Source organism: Aedes albopictus, chromosome 3, assembly GCF_035046485.1.
Source record: "Aedes albopictus strain Foshan chromosome 3, AalbF5, whole genome shotgun sequence".
Lineage (NCBI taxonomy): Eukaryota > Metazoa > Arthropoda > Insecta > Diptera > Culicidae > Aedes > Aedes albopictus.
The window spans coordinates 43,710,782-43,724,791 of record NC_085138.1 but is presented as its reverse complement, the minus strand read 5'-3'; the positions used below and the strand labels follow the sequence as shown (position 1 = coordinate 43,724,791).

The window sequence follows — 14,010 nt, the reverse complement described above, 5'->3', positions numbered from 1 at the left end:
TTGGTGATTCCTTTCAAAATTCTTCTAAACATTCATCTTGAAATTCTTCCCGGAATGTATCAATATTTGTTTAACCCACCACCGTCTGCACCACGCCAATGCTGAGTACAAAAAGTGAGATTTTTCCAACGTGTTGTACAAAATAGAACAGCGCGATCGCTTGAGGGTCAATATTCTTCCAGATAATAGTTTTAGGTTTTTTCAGAAGATTCCCACCGGAATTTTTCCAGAAATTTTAAACAGAATTCGACCTGCAATTCTTCCAAAAAAAGCATTCCAGAGTTTTTCCAGGGATTTCTACCAGAACCTTTCCATGGATTTTTCCGAAATTCTTCCAAGATGCTCCTGGAATATTTCCACAATTTTTTTCCGGATCGAGTCCTTGGACTTCAGGAATTTTCATTAGTAAATTTGCCAGAAATCAGCCTGAAATTTCTGTCAAAATATTCTCAAGTACATTTTTCAGATTTTTGCAAAGGTTTTTTTTAGTTTTTTCTAGAATTCCTTTTGGTTTTTTTTTTCGAGACATCCCCGTAACTTTAGATATTCTTTTCGGAATTCTTCTCAAGTTTCATCTCGTAACTCTTCCAAGAATACTTTGGAAAATTTGGAATTGTTCCAGAAATGTTTAGCACAAATATATTTTTATTATTATTTCTTAATTAAAGACCGGTCCAGAAAGTATGGACGCAGAAAGAAAATACTGGCATTTAAAAATTATTAATAACTAGTTATTTTTGAAGGCTGGATCCTGTTGATCAACCTATTCTCTCCACATTTGTGCGGCGGTTTTTTCGATTCCAACAGTTTGTTTCAAAATACATAAACTTTCAGAAGAATACCGTCGAAAAAATGTGCACAAATGATGTACAGGGCTTACAATGTCACTTTGGAAATGAGGAAAATATGGAGGGAATAAGTGAGAAAACCACGCAAGCAAGAATCAGGAAGCATGGTAAGAACAATTTATTTTTGCATAAGCTAAAAAATTGAGTGAAAAACAAAGATCCTGTTAATCCTCGTTTGGGTATACGTATAATGAAGGCATTTGAGCACAAGAAAAAACCTTCTAACTTACACAGAGTGGAATATGATTAAAAATGTTACCATTTAGAATTCCAATGTTCTTCGTGGCAAAGAACTTTTGAATGTTCCAACCCAAAGTAAGCAGAAACAGCCGAAACAAAGCCCAAAACAAGAAACATCGATCAGACCCAGACATCTGAAGACTAGGTGCGTCCATACTTTCTGGGGCAGTCTTTAATGAGGCTTTCAGCCACAGGCTGGTTCACCTCCTTCCACAAACATACCTAGACTTTGTAGTGAATTTATTCCGGAGCTATACCAGGGATTTCAACCAGAAATCTTCCATGGATTCTATCCAAAATTCTGCTCCTGAAATGTTTTCAAGATTTTTTTTTCGATAGTAATACTTGCACTTCCGGTATTCTTCTTAAAATTGCTGCCAGAACTTTTTCAAGTACATTACATTTGTTTCCGAATTGTCGCAATAGTTCCACTCGTGATTTTTTTTAGGAGATTCCGCCGTATTTTTTTAAATACTCTTTTCGGATTTTTTCTTAAGAATCATCTCGGAATTCTTGCTTGAATTTATCACTGTTTGTTTAATATTCTTCCAGAAAATAATTTTAAAATTCTCTAAGCGATCGCCACCAGTTTTATTTTTTGAATTTTTTAACAGATTTTCATCTGGAGCTCTTCCAATAATTCATTCCGGCGTTCCTTCAAAGCTTTCTCTAGAACTTTCTCATGGATTCTATTCAAAATTCTCCCAAAGAATGCTCCTAGAATGTTTCCAGGATTTTTTTAATAGTCCTTGAACTTCTGGTATTTTTTCAATAATTCCTTCCCGAATTCTTCCTAAATTTTGCGCCAGAATTTTCTCAAGTAAAATTCTTAGATTTTTTGTGAAATTTTCTCCACGAATTTTCGTAGAATTCCTCTCGTTTAAGATCTCGTCATAGATACACACGGAATTTTTCTCAAAATACATTTCGCAATTTTTCCAGGGAGTTATTTTAATATTTTCTTGAAAATTTCCATCGCAATTGTTTCAGAAATTAAGCCCAGATTTCCATCCGGCAATTTTCCAGGAATTCATTGCGGAGTTTTTTCAGCGATTTCTACCAGAACTCTGCGAAAGATTCCTCCCGGAAGCATTTCAATGACATCTTTCATTTTTTCCATGACTGCTTTCCAGAAATCTCACTAAGAAAATAAACGAGGATTCATTCCGGAATTTCTCGAAGAACATCTTCCGGAATTATTTAGAAATTTCTTCAGGAATTCTTCTTGAATTTCTTCCCGGAAGTTTTCAAGCCATTCCTCCCATAAATCTTTCAGGGATTCCTTTCGGGAATTTTTCGGGGATTCCTTTTGGAAATCTTTCAGAAAATTTTCAGAGATTGTTCCTGGAACTTTATTCATTTCTTTGGTAATTTTCCAAAGAGTTACTCCCAAGAGTCGTCTAAGCGTATCGTAAGCGTTCGATTCCCGATCCAGTCGGTGGAAACTTTTCGTCAAACGAAAAATTCATCACTGGGCCACTGGGTGTTCTGTGTGTTGTCCGTTGTCTAGTGTAAGTGATGTATTCAGTCTGTACAGCCTCTGGCTGAAGACGATGTTAATTGTCTTTAAAAAAAAAACGTTTCCATAAAATTTTCTAGGATTCTTCCATGGATACTGCCAGCACCCTTCCACACATTTCTCCCACTTTTTCTTCCTTTCAAAAATTCAGAATTTTTTCCCCTCCCTCGTGGTTCTTCAGGAAATCTTCTTGGAATTTCTGTCAGAATTTTCTCAAACTAACATTCTTGTATTTATTGCAAAGATTTCTGCTCAAGTTCATTCGAGATTCCCTCGAAATTTGTTAGAGATTCCTTTCGGAAGTCCACCCGGCAGTCTTTCAGAGATTTCAGCCAGAAATCCTCCAAAGATTCATCCCGAAAATCTTTGTACGACATCTTTAGTTTTTTTTTCCAGGGCACCCTTTGAGAAATCCAACTCGAAAAATTCTTCTCGGATTCTTGCCAGAATTTCTCTAAAAACATCTTCCGGAATATTTCCAAAAAAAAATCTGGAATTATTCCAAAATTTCTCCAGGAATTCTTCCTGAAGTTCTGTCCGGAATTCTTCAAGCCATTTCTCCCATAAGCCTTCTAGAGAATTCTCTCGGAAGTGTTTCAGGGATTTTCCTTGACTTTTTTCAGAGATTGTTTCCGGAACTTTATCTAGGGATTCTCTTTGTAGTTTTTTCATGGATTGCTCCAGGTATTTTTAGCCAAATTATCCTGCAAACTTAGAAAAATTCATGTAAATTTGCGTCACTTTGGATGCACATATAAAAGCGACACATATGACGTAAATTTGAACGGCCAAGTGACGTAATTTTCTGTCACAATAAACTGGATTTTTCGTCATATGAAACGTAATGACTCACGATTCACAAATTGTTTACGTCACCTTGAACTCAATTTTACAAGAATGACGTTTAATTAAGTCAAAAGACCTGTAAATTTACGTCGTTAAACTGTTTACGTTCTGTGCAGTAAATTTACGTCACGAGTAATTTTGATTTTTTCGTAGTGTGTGGATTTTTACATGAATACCCCAAGAACTCTTCTAAATGATCTCCCCTCCCCATCATTTCAGAAATTCTTTCCGAAATTCTGCCGAGGAAGCCTGTTGGATTTTTTCCAGGGTTATAGCGCCTTAACTCAAAGATTTTCCGGAACTCTTCATGTGTGACGTTTCGCAATTTTTCCAGACGTTCCTCCTGGAAATCTTCCAGGAATTTCTCTCGGAATTCTCAAGCGACTCCCAACAGAATTCTTCCGATATTGACAGTTCTCAAACTGTTAGCTGTCGAAAGCAGGTACGCTACAGTAACCGTGCTGTCAGTTTAGTTGGTAGCATTATGAAATATTCCAAATTTATAGTATAGTTTTATAGCAAATTCAAATCGAAACATTTCAAACAACGTAGGGTAAAACTAGAATGTATCACAATAAAATTAGTCAGTAAGAATCGAACCTTCGAGAAATAAAGTTCTTTTCCAAAACGCCAAATAAAGTGATCCAGAAGTGTAAAACTAGTAGTTTTTGTGTGGTGAAATCTTGTGGTACCCAGTTCCGCCGATAGTGACCGGCCCCGGTAGTGTTCTGCCCGTGTGTGATCCCAATCCCAGCCGGAAGCCACGATCCTGCCCTATCAGATATTTTACCTGGAATTTCTGCTAGAACTCTTCCAGAGATTCTCATTAAAAAATTTCCAGGAATTGCTTTCAAAACCGTTAAAGGAATTTCCGTAAGGGTCCCTCCTTGAATTCATTCCAGGGTTTTTTTTAGACTTCTTCTAAGATCTCATCCTCCACCCAAATCTCAATTTAGGTAATATGAATTTCTTAATGTACTCACTAAGGCAGCATCCATTTATTACGTAACGCTAAAATCGACATTTTTAGACCCCCTCTCCCTCCTCCGTAACGCTTTTTTGTATGAAAATTCTAAAATTTTTGTATGGACCGTAACGCTCAGCCGTACTCCCCCCCTCCCCCTATAGCGTTACGTAATTTGTGGACGGCGCCTAACTAAATGGATTTGTAAGTTGCAATCAAGTTTAAGAAAAGCGCGTTGCTAAGACATTCAAACGGGGGTCATACGAGTTTCAAGGATGTTTCATGATAGAGAGGGGAGTTTAAAGGCGTTACGGGGGCTTCAGGGGCTTTTTCGAGGGTCTCGGGGGCGCTCAGGTGCTACAAATGGGGTCCGAGGCGGTTTCAGGGGATATTCGGAGGTATTTAAAATCATTTCAGAAGGTTTTCAACGGGTTTCGGAGGCACCTAAGGTATTCGTGATTTTCGGAAGGTATCATGTGCGTCGGGGTTTCAGGAGGTTTTCGGAGGCATTTCAGGAAGTTTTGGAGGGTTTTCAAGAGCTTTTGGGGGTTTCAGAGGGTCTTATGTGCGTTGCATGGAGTCCGAAGGGGTTTCAGGGGTTCCTCTGAGGTATTTTAGGAAGCTTCAGAGGATTTTCAGTGAGTTTCAAATGATTTCCAGAGGGGTTTTTGGGTTTTCGAAGGATGTCAGTTACGTTACAGGGGGTCCGACAGGGAGTATTCAGTGGCATTTCAAGAGGGAGTTTCAGAGGGTTTTCAGGAGGTTCCGAAGGCGTTACAAGATCGTTTGGGAGGGGGTTCGGAGGATCTCAGACGTTACAAGGGGTCCGAGAAGGTATCAGGGTGTTTTCGGAGAAATTTTAGGAAGATTCAGAAGATTTTCATCGGATTTCTGAGGCATATTGGTAGATTACGAAAGGACTCCGTGGTATTACAGAGGGAGGGAGTTTAGGGGTTTTACAGTTTTTAAAACACTGCTCTCAGGTTAGCTTCATGGAGATTTCAGAGGCGTTTTAAAGCGTGTCATAAATATTTCTGGTGGTTTCAGAAGGGATTCCAAACTGATGTTAATTAGATGATCTTCACGCAAGGAACCTTCTTTGGATTCTTGAATAAACTGCTTTTGCGGGTGAAAGGCGAATAAGTTATGTCGAATATTTCGACAACCGTATCTTCAAATGACGTCTTTTGCACATAATCACAAAAAGGAGCGTCCATAAATTACGTCACGCTTTAAGGGGGGAGGGGGGTTCAGCAAAGTGTGACGACCCATACAAAACTTTCAGAGGTTCCATACAAAAAGTGTGACATAGGGGGAGGGGGGGGTGTTGAAAATGACCAATTTTTGCGTGACGTAATTTATGGACGTTCCCAAAGAGACAAACCACCAGCATTGCAGAAGACTCCGGCAGTTTACAAATTCTTATGGATCCACCCCCGCATCATCCTATCTCAGATGCACCTGCGCGTACATAAGGTTCAGAGGTGAACTACTCCTCAGTAAACAAAAGCATAAATAAACTTCCAAAATTTATCACGCTTTCAGTGACCCCTAACCAACATCACTCCCAAGATAACCGACGATCCGAGCAGGATGTGTGCATCCCAGTAGGCCAATCGTAAATTTGTTGCCAGGTTCAGACCCTCTAACAACCATACGAAACGCACCTATCCAACCCACCATCAGCCGATCCTATCGCCACCTACCCACTGCGTGTAGTATGACTCTCAGCACACTACAGCAGTTTCCAAGGTTCTACAGAAACCGCGCAAGGTGGTCGCCTCGATCAGCCTGACATGCGAAGCAACCACACCACACCGCACCAGCAGCGTGGAGTTAATTAAAAAAGAGTAATTACCCCAACGCGTCGTCAACTTTGGCCCCTCGTGTGTGCTTCCAACTTCCAACTGCATGCACTTGGCACCTCCTCGCTAACTGTCCACCAGCGCGCAGCGTAGCGTCATCCCCCGATCGGTGCGATGTGGTGATTTGTAGCCTGAACGCACACCCGGTCAAACGTCACCGCCGCCGTGATTGGCAGCCCCACCACCATTGCAAGGTGCAGCGGGATCAACGCCTACCTACGACGCGTCGTCGGTGTGGTTCCGCTTTACCCTGTTGACCCCGCAGCAGGCAGGGCGCAGACCGCGCCAAGAGAGATGCATCATTAGCGAGCGCTCGCCTAGAGATTTTGCCGTATCTCGATGAAGACCTGCGGTCATCACTGCTGCTGATGCTGCCTATCTCACTGACTGCACTGGTGAATCAGCTGGTGAAAGAAGAGCCCATTATCGATAATTAGCATAGAGACTGACCCGCGGTGTGATCCCCAGGTCCACCACGGCGCGCGGTTCTTCGACTGCACCTGAATGGAGAAGAAGTCGATTAAGAAGCGACGAAGCGAGACAACTTTAAGCCCTGTCGGCGGCGACAGGTGTGCACTGAGGCACTGCTGCTGAGCTGACGACTGAGACGATCGACGGACGACACGCTTCAGCGAGTTATTGCTCATTGCGATGCGACTTTGGTTAACCCCCTTGGGGTGGAGAGTAAGGGAAGTGAGGCGAAGCGAGGTGCCTAATGAGCAATGAAGTCGATCACATTAGGGTGTGAAATTGATTCAACGCACTGCGCCGGGCAGAGCAAAAGACTAGGTAGGTACTAGACCGACCGGTCAGCCCGAGCCGGCCGGCGCCCATCGCTCACCCGACCGACCGAGAGTAAGGACTGTATCGGAAATTAACAATAAACGTACAAAATTGCCTGAAAAATAATCTGTTCGAAATAAACATAACTTTATACTTGGAGATACTATATAAATCTCTTAAATAAAGAATGGCCGTTTTGATTTTCAAAAAACAATCATTTAGCTAGGACATTTATCTCAAAGATTGCACACATGCTTTTAAAATTTTGGACACCTCCTAAAATTTTAATATTGCGAAAACTGTGGGAAAATATTCAATTTTTTCTCTTATTTTTGCGTAAATATATTCCTTTCCAGAATGCTCATGATATAGTAAAATTATTTTTATCAAGAAAAATTCCCTCCGCAGTTTAGGGCAATTCTTAAAAATGAAAAAAGGCCATTTTTCGAGGAACTCTTTTTTTATGCGTCTTCAAAGAACGATTACGCAATTAAAAAATACATAAAATTGAAAATTTGCATTATTTTTCGATTGGGTGTGTATTTAAATCTGTTGAAGAGGTAGTTTTACCAGAGAACGGAATTTTATAACCTCTGAAGATATTTAAAACAGAGCGTCAAAGTTCGACCAAAAAGTAGGTGTTTTTTTGGGGTAGACCATATTCTTAATGTTGGAGGTTTTTCTGTCCAAAATAAGAATTTTAAAAGTCGGTTTTGAGTGATATGTTATGTGTACCTAACTGCTAGTAATAATCTTTATTTTCCAGAATTTTCCCCGTACCGTTTTTTTTTCGCTACAAATGTTTGAAACGTTAAAAAAATTAAAAATAAGTGCAGTTTGTACAGATTGTTATTTTGTGTGGTATACTCATAGAACCATATTTTCAATAATACTAAACATTTTCCAAATTTCTTCAAGCAGTTCTAAACTTAACTATATTGTGAAGATTTCATAGAAGAGCCGGAATGAAAAGACCAACCGTGTGTCGAGATAGAACATTTTGAATGTTTATAGTTAATTTCCGATACAGTCCTTAGTAGTGCGCTGCGCTGTGCGGGCTACCGGTTCTGCTCGGGTCGTTTCCATTCCATTCCATTTCCTCCTATCATTAGCGGTTAGGTGTCATTTCTGGCTGTGAAAATCGGTGCGAGAAGGGGAATTGGTATGAAATGTACCCGGTTGAGTTCTAACGTCGATCGTTAACAGAGGAACTTGTGACTGGAAGTATGTACGTTATACGCGAACAAGTGAAAACTTTTGGAAGAGCTGTGACACCAATAGAATTGCTGGAAGAAATCGAGAAATTTTAGCGAAATGAAGGAGTTTAAGGTATTCAAAATGCAATGAAAAATTTTAAGAAAAAATTCTAAACAAATTTGTAATGAAATTACATTAAAGTTCTACATGTATCAGTTCGTGTCAGAGCTCTTACAAAAATGCAAACAAAATAAAAATGGGGTCTGGGACCATTAGGGCAGGAGGTGTAGGAAAGGCGGTTTCAGAAGAGTGTCTACGCCTTTCCGGGGCTGTTAAAGTGCTCCACGGACTTTCAGAAACTTGCAGATGTGTTATAAAGAAATTTCAAGGCGTTTTTGTGGGATTCTGAGAATTTCAGGAAATTTCATCAGGGTGGTCTTCAAGGGTGTCAGGAGATCCTAATCACTCAGCAAACATGTTAAGATCCAGACCCAAGGCGTTTCAAGGCCTTTCAGTGTGCTTAAATATTTGTTTACTATTCTTCCCGAGAATCATTTCAGTATACTTTAAAAGACTACCAACTTTAATTTTCCAGAAATTCAGCCAAAACCCTAAGTTCTTTTAAGAATCCATAATGGAGTTCTTCCACGGATTTCTACCAGAACTATTCCAAGGTTTGCTGCGGAAATTCTACCAAATAATGCTCCTGTACTATTTTAAGGATTGTTTTACCAAAGTAGTCCTTGAACTTCCAAAATTTTCCCAGAAAATTCTTTCAGAAATCTTTTTGGATTTTCTGCCAGAATTTCTCAATACATTTTCCGGCATTTTGTAAAGATTTCATATCGAATTCTCGCTAGAATTCCTCTCGATTTTTTTTTCACAGTTTCCCCCGAAATTCTTTAGATATTTCTATTGAAGTTCTTGTGATGATTCATCGTGGAATCCTAGATGGAATTTATAACTGTTTCTTTAATATTCTGGCGAAGCGTAATTTCAGAAATCTGTAAAAGATTTCTATCGTAATAATTCCACTAAATTTAACCTGACTTCCACCTAGATTTTTTTTAAGGAATTCATTCCCATCCTCTTTTATTGAGCTTTTCCGGAAGTCTTCAAAAGATTTTCTCGGAATTCTTTCACGCTTTTTTCCCTGTTCGAAATATTTTTTTTTATTTTTTCAAATGTTTCTCTCAGAATTCCTCTATAGTATTCCTTAGAATTCTCAAACGGATTCTTTCTAGATTTTTTTCCGAAGTTCTTTTTGTTTTTTTTTCGGGTTTTTATTCCAAAGATTTCATGGTTTTTTTTCTATCGTGTTTTTTTGTAATTTTTTACGGATTTCGTCTGGAAATCTCGTAGGTTCTGGAACAGTTCCAAAGAGCTCTTCAGGAATATTTCCATTTTTTTTATCGAAAGTCCCCCTGGAATTCTTGTATTTTTTTTCTTTTTATTCCTGCAAGAATGGCTTTTGGACTTTTTTCAGAGATTCCCCGAAATTCTTCTTCTTTCTGTATGGCCTGCTTGGGAACTATTCTTGAAGAACATGTTTAAATATGTGTGCATAAATTTCCGGAGGAGTTATTTAAAGTCTGGTAGCACCATCCATTTTTTGTTTTTTTTTTAAGATTTCTAAAAATTTCTAAAAAATTATAAAAAAAGTTTTGAATAAAAAACCATTCTTATGTAACTCCTGAAGTCACGATATATTTTTTCGAATTTATATTTTATTTTAATATTCCTTTTATTTTCGTGAATTTTAACTACTATTGTTAATAGTTCTTCACGTATAAAAATTACTATACAATTTTCGAAAGATATTCTTCGAAGACATGAAAATGTATTTAAAAACATACAGGGGATGGCCAAAATGTTTGGGATAGGCAACTTTTTTTTTCTCTCACAAAAAAGTTCAACATGCTATAGCTTTTCACAGAGTGCATCAAAAAATCTCAAATTTTGACTGTTTGTCAACCTACTATATGTGCATCATTGGTACAAATTTGGGCTCGATTGATTAATATTTCGCAAAGTTAGAACCGTTCAGGTAAAACACTATTATTTAGACAACTCATTTTTGAGCTGTCATATCTCGAAAACTAGTGAAAAGAATTGAATGAAATTTTGAACGTACACTAACAATATGTAAATGCTTCACAAACTATTAAAACATAGGTACTTTTTAAACGTTGAAAAAAGTTATCATGGATTGACACTTTTTGGGTTTTTCTTGAAAAAAAATATTTTTTTACATCAATGTTAATAAATTTTAGTGTTGATATCCAAAGATTTTCCACTTTTGTTTTCAAATTATCTCTAATCAGATATATTAGAGCCTATTTAGATTGAAGGAAGTACACATTTAATAATTTTTGTGTGGTATTGTAAATTTGACTTATTTTCCTCTATATAGGTAAAAACTTCAACCCGGTATATTTTTATTCGTCGTGAGAAAATATTACATTTTATAACGTCATATCAAGTATCAATACATTATTGATAAACGTTAAAAAATTCATTAAATTCGGTTCACTGGTTTTCGAGATATGACAGTTCAAAAATTAGTTGTCTAAAAAATAGTGTTTCACCTGAACGGTTCTAACTTCGCGAAATATTAATCAATCGAGCCTAAATTTGTACCAATGATGCACATATAGTAGGTTGACAAACAGTCTAAATTTGAGATTTTTTGATGCGCTCTATGAAAAGTTACAGCATATTGATTTTTTTAGTAAAAGAAAAAAAGTTGCCCATCCCAAACATTTTGGCCATCCCCTGTATATATACGAGCGAGAAAAAGAAAACTCAATACAATGGACTAAGACAGCGAGTTTTATATACTTGTTCATAAGGTATTACGAAGTCTAAAGTATATTACTAAATTTTAAGCTTTCGCTATTATTTTTTGTAAAACAATTTTCTAACGAGAGCTTATATGAAAGAATAAGGAAAAAATTGGACATTTTTTTTTTAAGGATGTTCCTACATAAATAAGTGAACAGGTTAGTCAACAGGATATAGAAATAATCCTGTTGAGTACCTAAAAAGTTATTGGTAGAAAAAATGAGAAAGTTCAAGATAATTGTAATAATAAAATATAAAATAGATTTTCTGGAAAATTGTTTCGAAAATTTCTTGAAGAACATCTCAGAAAGTCACTGTAGAAATTATACAAGGAGTTCCAGAAATATTGTATGATGTTTTTTGAGAATTCAGAGCTTAATTAAAAAAAACATTTCAAAAACATTCACAGAACTTGTAAGGCTGACATATGAAAATTCACTTAATAAAATATTCTTTTTGTGAGATGAAGCTATAGAAAAAAAACTTGTAGGGAATACTGAATAAATTTCCAAAGTATTTACAATAAAACATTCTGCAAAAAGTTATAATTTCAAACAGATGAAAATACCATAAATGTTTAAATTTTTCTAGAATAATTTCAGAAGGAAAAAAAGAAATAGGATCAATAATTGAAGTACCCAAACGGTCTTATAAACATTGATGTAAAAATATTAAATTGGGAAAAAAGGGAATTTTTCGAGAGCGATTCATAAAGTCATATGGAATCACTGGCTGCATCGGTTGAGATGTTTCTGCAGAAATTTTTGGAATAGTTGTCGATGAAGATATGGAAATCCATGCATTAGCACCTGCATGGAATTTCATAGCAATGTGTTGGAAACGTAAAAGAAAATTTTCTAATAAAAAACGGAAAAGATTACAAAATTAAAGAAACATGAAACTGCTTGTTATTCGTGTTTCTATCATTTTTTTAAATTTATACTATTTTTGTCTATTTTTCTTCGTTTTTTCCTTCAAGGTTCCTACTATCGAAATTTGTAAGATTTTCTGAAACTTGTTCATAAAATTATTGAAAATGTCAAAACATTTTCAATTGAAATTTGAAAAACAACTTTAATAGTAGGAATTTGAAAAAAATTGAAATTGTTTTGGGGGAATCCATGGCAGTTCGGTTGAAATCTTTTGACATGAATTTCTGGAGGATATACTTGGGAATGATTCATGCACGAGTACCTGAAAAAGTAGGAAGTAAATTGAAAGAATGTTAAGAAAAGAAAAAAGGGAAAACTGCATCGAAAGTTTCTTAAAAAACATCTCATACAAAATATTTGGAGTGCAGATTCTACAATTTTAAGCGATTTATGAGGAAGATTTAAAAAAACAAGTTTCGCAAAAAAAAAATATTTGCGAAATTTCGGAACTCGTAAAGCTCCCTAGGGGCAAAACTGGATCCATTCCCTCATTTCTTGGTTTTTGATTTTTTTAAATAAAATAACGAAGCATTGGATTCAAATTCGGTTTTTGTACACATGTAGAGTATGGATCAAGGTGTCTCCTGATTTTTTCCTGGTGGAAAATGTTTTTCGCTTTTCCAAAAAAAAAACATTTTTATACAAAATTTCATGAAAAAATGGTTTCAGCAAAAATGGGAAAAAATCCCGAAGAATCTATACAGAAATAGAGAACTTCCTGGAGGATTCACCGTTGGGATTGCTGCGGAAATCTCCAGATTCATCCCTGGAAGAACCTGTAGGCGCGGAGTCTTTGGTGGATTTCGGCTTAGCGAACAGTTCACAACGCGACGGGTTTAGATGAAGAACGAACACTTTTATTCCGGTCAACTTTTCGTTTAATTCGACACTCTTTCTACTATCGCGGTAGGTAGTACGATCGACGTGTATGGTTGAACGATTTATTGCTACTGATATCCGGACCAACAATTGAAAAGGCCGCAACAACATTGCGTAAACAAACACGTTTCTGTCGACTTAGGGCCTTCTGGGATCCCCCCACGCATCTCACCACCATTAACAGAAAGCTTGATGTTTGCGCTTTCTGATAGTGGTGGTGAGGTGTGTGGGTGGAGTTCAAAAGGCCTCAAGTCGACAGAAACATGTTTGTTTACAAAATGTTGATGCGGCCTTTTCAATTGTTGGTCCGGATATGATCTGTTTCGTGTATGGTGATATATGCGAATTCAGGTAGAAAATTGGTAGTTCAAGAGAAAAAGGCCTATTAAGAGATAATTCTCTTCTCTCACTAGCTTAAGGCTAGTGATAGGGAAAGAGCACTTATATATAACTGATCATGGGCGATCGAGAGAGATCACTATTGGTCTTATACACTAATGAGGACTATGGATAGGGTTTGTGTTAACATACGCCGGCCCCCGTTGAAAGGTTAAGCCTTTCAACCAACACTCTTACATTTACTCACGACTCTCATCAGTCTCGGTTCGTTGATCATCGTTTTGTTGCTCTCCGTAAACAGACGACTCTCCTCGTCGTTTGTTGTGATTCTCATTCTACACAAGAGGTCATCGACACTCGTACCGTCTGATCATCGAGGGCTCCTCTCGTCGCTGCTCTGGTCGTTGAACTTGGTCATTCGCTTGGTTGATGCTGGTGACGTCATCGCTCATCTTTGGCTCAAACCGGTCGAACACCAGTTGGACATCGGGGTTGGGCGCACTCGAACCGGGATGGAGTCGCCGTCGACGGATCCAGGGTACATGCCGGAGGACGAAAAATTCTTAAGCTTTTTGCAATTTCAATAAAAAACAATACTTACAGGGCTCGGAGGCCCGCAGGCCTCCGATCGTTGCGCAGTATCGAAATACCGCGATCGTTGAGTTCAGTGGTCATCGAGATCTTGAGCGATCCCACCGGTTGTTCCTGTGCGTACAGGGAGTACACACACCTTGGAGATGGCTCGGCGAAACTC

The 14,010-nt window shown here is 37.7% G+C and overlaps 2 protein-coding genes across 3 annotated transcripts in view; one reads left to right on the top strand and one right to left on the bottom strand.

The window, feature by feature from the left end:
* The window catches only part of LOC109431757 (uncharacterized), a 491,594-nt gene that overhangs the window by 127,559 nt on the left and 350,025 nt on the right, over positions 1-14,010 (top strand). The gene's annotated exons all lie outside the window — the stretch shown is intronic.
* The window catches only part of LOC134290187 (uncharacterized), a 45,745-nt gene that overhangs the window by 26,464 nt on the left and 5,271 nt on the right, over positions 1-14,010 (bottom strand). The window contains exon 2 of the mRNA XM_062857252.1: positions 13,858-13,961. Coding sequence (XP_062713236.1) covers positions 13,858-13,961 — 104 coding nt within the window. The remainder of the gene's footprint in view (positions 1-13,857; positions 13,962-14,010) is intronic.